The sequence below is a fragment of the Trichechus manatus genome, unplaced genomic scaffold (genome assembly GCF_000243295.1).
Source record: "Trichechus manatus latirostris isolate Lorelei unplaced genomic scaffold, TriManLat1.0 scaffold00090, whole genome shotgun sequence".
In the NCBI taxonomy this organism is placed as follows: Eukaryota; Metazoa; Chordata; class Mammalia; order Sirenia; family Trichechidae; genus Trichechus; species Trichechus manatus.
The window spans coordinates 8,777,966-8,783,696 of NW_004444026.1; the positions used below are offsets into that span (position 1 = coordinate 8,777,966).

The 5,731-nt window shown below is 44.7% G+C and overlaps 1 protein-coding gene across 2 annotated transcripts in view; it reads left to right on the forward strand.

The window, feature by feature from the left end:
* PIWIL2 (piwi like RNA-mediated gene silencing 2) overlaps nucleotides 1-5,249 on the forward strand; it is a 105,392-nt gene extending 100,143 nt beyond the window's left edge. The window contains exons 20-22 of one of the 2 annotated variants that reach the window (XM_004382120.1): nucleotides 3,227-3,480; nucleotides 3,951-4,058; nucleotides 4,823-5,249. In XM_004382120.1, coding sequence (XP_004382177.1) covers nucleotides 3,227-3,480; nucleotides 3,951-4,058; nucleotides 4,823-4,979 — 519 coding nt within the window. In that variant the 3' untranslated portion in view covers nucleotides 4,980-5,249. The remainder of the gene's footprint in view (nucleotides 1-3,226; nucleotides 3,481-3,950; nucleotides 4,059-4,822) is intronic. The other variant, XM_023736632.1, reaches the window with a different exon arrangement.
* The last annotated feature ends 482 nt before the right edge of the window (nucleotides 5,250-5,731 follow it).

A 5,731-nucleotide genomic window follows, 5' to 3' on the forward strand; every position in this document is an offset into this window, starting at 1 on the left:
CCACCAAGGGTGACCCCGCTGGTATTTGAAATACCAGTGGCATAGCTTCCAGCATCACAGCAGCGTGCAGGCCACCAGAGTATAACAACCGTCTGACAGACACCTGAGGCTTGTGACCTTAGAGGAGGTCAGATGCCCCCATCATGCCATTTTTAAAGTTAGTGTCAGGAGCGAGACTTGTTGCAATGGCTCCAGGCTTAAAGAAGCAGGGGACTTTGTAAGAGAAAGAGTGAAGGGACATTGGAAGTGAAATTTTTGATTCTTTTATGGTTAAACTTTGGTTATTGTTGCCTGTAATGGCTGAAAGGAAACTAAGAGATGTTATACTGCAGTTGAGTAGAGAAAAGCCACATACGGAGTGGCTTAGGGCAGAGGTCAGGCCAGTTAAGCAAGATGATAGGGGGCCAAGGTCTTCTGGTTCCACCCAGCCAGAGGCCCAAGGCCATATGCACATGAATGGGAAGATAGTCAAGGGGTGGAGAAGCTGAAACTGGAATGTTTATAAAGGCTGTATGTTCATTTGAATATACTATGGATATTGAATGTTTCTCCTACCTAGTATTGTAAAACAGACTTAAATGTATGATGGAAATCAATATTGGGTATTATTGCAGAGATTATGTAACTCTGCCTTCAGCCAGTATTTGATTGGATATGCTAAAAAGGGAACTAGGAGTTGCCCAGGAGAAACATAGGCTGTTCATTTCAATGCAGTAGCCCTGTGTATAGAGTATTGGGGGCTTAGTTAGAAAATCTGAGCCACACCCAGAATCTTTCCAGTCAGAAAATCTGCATTTGAAAGGACACACAGCATACAAAAAAATGACTTTTTTTTACTTTTGAATTTTGAGCAAGAGGTTTGCCTTTGGTTGCGTCAAGGCAGGAAAAGTCAGTGTCCACCAGAAAAACCCCCTTCTAAAACTAGAAGTTAAAAGGAGCCAACAAATAGACAGCATGGTATGCTCACTTGACAGTGAATGCAACACCATTCCTCTTCAATTTGTCATTCCTGTCATAGCAGACCATATGATTGTCTGATTCAAAATGGCCAATACCAGTCCATTTCAGCTCAGTAATGCCTAGTATAATTGATGTTTATGTGTTCCATAAATGGGGATGTAGCAATGAAGAGATGGGCTGAATTTGGACATGTTACATTGGCACTCGTTGACCTAGCCCAAGGGGGTTAGGGATGAGAGAGAAAGAGAAATGACTGGCTGTTCTGAAGTGCTGGGAGTTGTGTGGACTCCTGAGCCTACGGGTAGTACCCATTGACCTAGCCCCTGTGGGTTAGAGATGAGAGAGAGAGAAGGGGCTGGCTGGTCTGAAGTGCAGGTAGGTATATGGGCTTCTAAGCCTACAGCTGGTACCCATTCACCTAGCCCACAGGGGCTAGGGAGGAGCTGACCAGAACTGGACGAATGAAGAGAGAGAGAGAGATGTTTGACATTGTGAGCTGGTGTAGATTGCTGCAATTTGTTGGCTTGCTGTGGACTAGATTTTGCTTATGGATGCAGATGCCCAAAATTCCAACCAGAAGAGAAGGTTCTTTAGACTAAGGAACATGCTTGTCGTCTCAGAGTACTGGTTTGATAGGGATGGGCAGTTTAAGCATTGGCTGTCTAAAACCGGGAGAGATAAAGGCATGGAAGTGGCTGGCTTAAACACTTTCATGGGTGTGCTTGCGCTCAAAATGAGGGGGACGAGGGAGGATCCCCACTGAATAGTTTCCTCTTTTCTTGATGAGTCTGGGGAAGGGGGGGGGAAGATGTTGATAGAATTATATGATTCATTTGTGAGTGTTGAAATAACTATGAAAAAGTGGACTAAGGGGAAGACACCGCTGGACTGGAGTACAGTGGCCAAACCAAAAGTCCGTTAAAGGTTTTGCTGTGCTGGTACCTTGTGAGGCTCAGAGCAAGGGAATAATCTCTTAGATTTTATCAGACACCAGAAAGGGTGAAGCCAAGATGACTTTTGAAGAACCTGACCAGATCAGATGGATACCTGCAGCAGACTAGAATGGCTGGTACCTGAGTAACCTGTGGTATGGTGGATTGCTTTTATGTGGCCTTTCTCACCATGGTCTTGTGACTCCTACCAAATGACTGGGAGGTACTATGCAAATGAGGTGCTTATGGCCCACCATGGGGATTGGACAGCTTGCTGCTAATACAAATAAGGTGCACGGCACCATTTTGGGGGTGAGTTCATGCAAATAAAGTGTATGGAACCCTAACAAGGGGACTAGTCAGTTTTTCCATCATGCTAGGCTTTAAATGAGCCATCCCAGAAGAGGAAAGAGGGGACCTCAGTACCACCAAGAAAGAAGAGCTAGTAGTGGAGCAAGTCCTTTGGACTAGGGATCCCTGTGCTGAGAACCTTCTAGACCCAGGAGACAGAGAGCTGTAACACTGGAGACGACTTAGTATGGTGGTAGGCATGGCAGAGAACTGGCAGCAGCAAAACCAGGAGACTGGCAGGCGATGGCGTGGTAGGCTTCCTGGCCCACAGAGCAAGAAGGCTGAGCGCTTCTGGGCTGGAGGCTTGCTGGCATAGTGAGGTGCTTCTGGATGCTTGGCAGAGCTAGGGCTTGCTGACCCACAGAGCAAGAGAGCTGAGCACCTTCAGGCAGGAGGCTTACTGGTGGAGTTGGGTGTCTCTGGGCACTTAATCAGTGGAGCTAAGAGCTTTGTAACACTTGTCTGAGCAGGGCAGACACCAGGCTGTCCCAAGAGGCCTGAAGGGCCGATAGACAAGGGCTAAAGAAAGGCCTGCCTGCAGGCATGCCTGAGAAAAGACTGTCCTGATTGAAGAACTGTATCCTGAGTTATGACTGAGCCTGAATTGTAACCTGTTACTTCCTTAATAAACCCCATAACTGTGAGTATGGTCGGTGAGTTTTGTATGGCCATTGCAATGAATTATCGAACCCACCAGAGAAGTAGAGAGTGCCATGGAAGGGATGGTTAGTGTCAGAATTGGTAAAAAGGTTCGAGAGAGGAGGTATGTCTGATCTCCACCGCATAGGAATCAGCCTTGGGCTGTTGATCTTGATTCTCCTTCCCCCCTTGTGAAGTTAGAGGAAGTCAGACAGTCCCTCTTGCCATTTTTGCAGTAGCTTTGGGCTGAACCATCTGCTGCCATGTACGATTTGAGTGAGCCTCTTACTATGGTGCTTAGCCCAGGAACCACATGATTTACCTCATCCAGGGTGTCATTTCAGGTGAACCACTGTCTACCAGAGAAGATAGTGGTATACCGTGATGGCGTGTCTGATGGCCAACTAAAGACAGTTGCCAACTATGAGATTCCTCAGCTACAGAAGTGTTTTGAAGCTTTTGAGAATTATCAGCCCAAGATGGTGGTATTTGTAGTTCAGAAGAAAATCAGCACCAATCTGTACCTGGCTGCTACTGAGCACTTTGTGACTCCCTCCCCTGGCACGGTGGTAGACCATACAATAACAAGTTGTGAATGGTAAGTGGGCAAAAACCATGAGGAAGAATGGGTTGGAAAAGTTCTCTCTTCCCTGGGTATTGGAATGGGGAGGGTGCCTGGAGAAGTGTGGTATGGAATCCTTAGAGATTACGTTAAAAAAACGAAGCTTTAAAAAACTGTTTAAAAAAACAACAGAACTTTTAAAACTGTTAAAATCAACAAAGCTGTTACCTCTTAAGTATAAAATATTGAACATACATTTTTTTCCCTAAGATAGTGTGTGCTTATCTCTCTATACACCGATAGTGTAGTGTCTAGCCCATTCTTAAATAGCCCATTGAGTTTGGATACCTGGATTCTAATCTTGGTTTGGCCACTGTGTGTCCTTGATCCAGTTACTTAACCTCTCAGAGCCTTAGATGAAGGAACTAGAATGATCTCTAAGATCCTTTCCAGCTTTATCTGGCCAAGTCAGCCTATATCAACAATTTGTACTTTTTCCTCACTAGGGTGGATTTCTACCTTCTTGCCCATCATGTGCGACAGGGTTGTGGCATTCCTACGCATTATATCTGTGTACTCAACACTGCAAACCTGAGCCCTGATCATATGCAGAGGTGAGCCAATCAGTAACTTGCTCTTTCTCACTCTTAAGTAATGCTGGCCCACTAGCTAAGGTGGAGCCACTGTCCACTGCAGGAAAGTTACCTCTTGAGTTTCTTCATGGTATCTTTTTGAGCAGTAATCGTACATTAAAATTACTTGAAGAGCTTTTAAAAAATATTGATGCCCAGGCTTCAACCCCCGAGAATTCTGATTTATAGTCAGGCTTGAGTGGAGCCCAGGCATTAAACCGGCTGCCGTCAAGTGGATTCCAACTCATAACGACCGAGTGAAACTTCCCCATCAGGTTTCCACAGAGCGGCTGGTGGATTCGAACTGCTGGTTAGCAGCCATAGCTCTTAACCACTGCGCCACCAGGGCATTAGTGTTTTAAAAAACTGCTACAGATGAATATGACATACAGCCAGATTTGAGACCCAATACCCTTGAGTTTAGATTATATAAGTACTCTGCTGGGGTACTTACCCTTCTGCAGCCTTTTCTTGAGGCAAAAAATTTTCCTCCTTTTATTGTTTACCTTGTTTTGATATAAAAATGGGGGCACCTAAAGTGAGAGGATTTCCCCATGCCCTCTGACTTACAAATAGTTGAAACAATTCTACTTACAAGTTATGATCTCAAAAGCTCCATCACGTATTCCTCAGTTCCCCAGTTTACTGGAAAGGTGCTGTGTGTCATATACCTGTTTAGTACATAATCAATCCCAAATTGAAGGTGGTGTGGGTGATAAGGACCATATTTTCTTCTTGGCCTACAGGTTGACTTTCAAACTGTGCCACATGTACTGGAATTGGCCTGGTACCATCAGAGTTCCAGCTCCTTGCAAATATGCCCACAAGCTAGCTTTCCTGTCAGGACAAATCTTACACCATGAACCAGCCATCCAGCTGTGCGAGAACTTATTCTTCTTATGACTGGACAGATCGGATGTAGGCTCGTTAGGAGAAATTAGATTTCCACACTCAGCTGTGATTCTTGCAGGATCAGCAGAAATGGAAGTGGGGTTTTTGTGTTGGTGTTTTCCCTTTCCCCAACCCAGCTGAATTATTTTTTTTGCTTTTATCACAAAGAAGCAAGTCCCAGTCTAAGTATCAGCTAGAAATTGCCTTGTTGCCTTTGTAGAGCAAATGCAGGTAGTATTGCTACAGTGTAGATGGAGTGGGTGAATACAGGAAACCTTAAGAGTCTCCAAAGCCAGCATGAGCTGTAGATACCTGCAGGAGCAATAATTACACCTATAAGCTGTGCTTACTAAGCCATTCCCATTTCTGGCACCAGAGGTGATAATAAATGAAGTCATCGAAAGTTTCTTAAAGTAGAGTTACTTTATTTGGGCTATTGCGAATGGTAATAAAAAGGTCTGTGAAGCAGCCTTTCAACTAGATACTGGTATTGCTGGCGGGTTTGAAAGGCATGTTGTAAATCAGCTTATGGCATAGTCAGGCCTTACTAACTTAATCTTCCATAAGGATTGCGTTTATGACACGTGACTTGATCTAGATTTGAGAGAAAGATTTTAGCTATTCTTAGGCCTCTTGAAAGATCCCAGATGGTGTTTTCTATATATTTCAGTTGCTTTACATTATACCACGTTGATCTCCTCCCTCCTCCCCCAAATACACACACACACACACACACACACACACACACACACACACACACACAC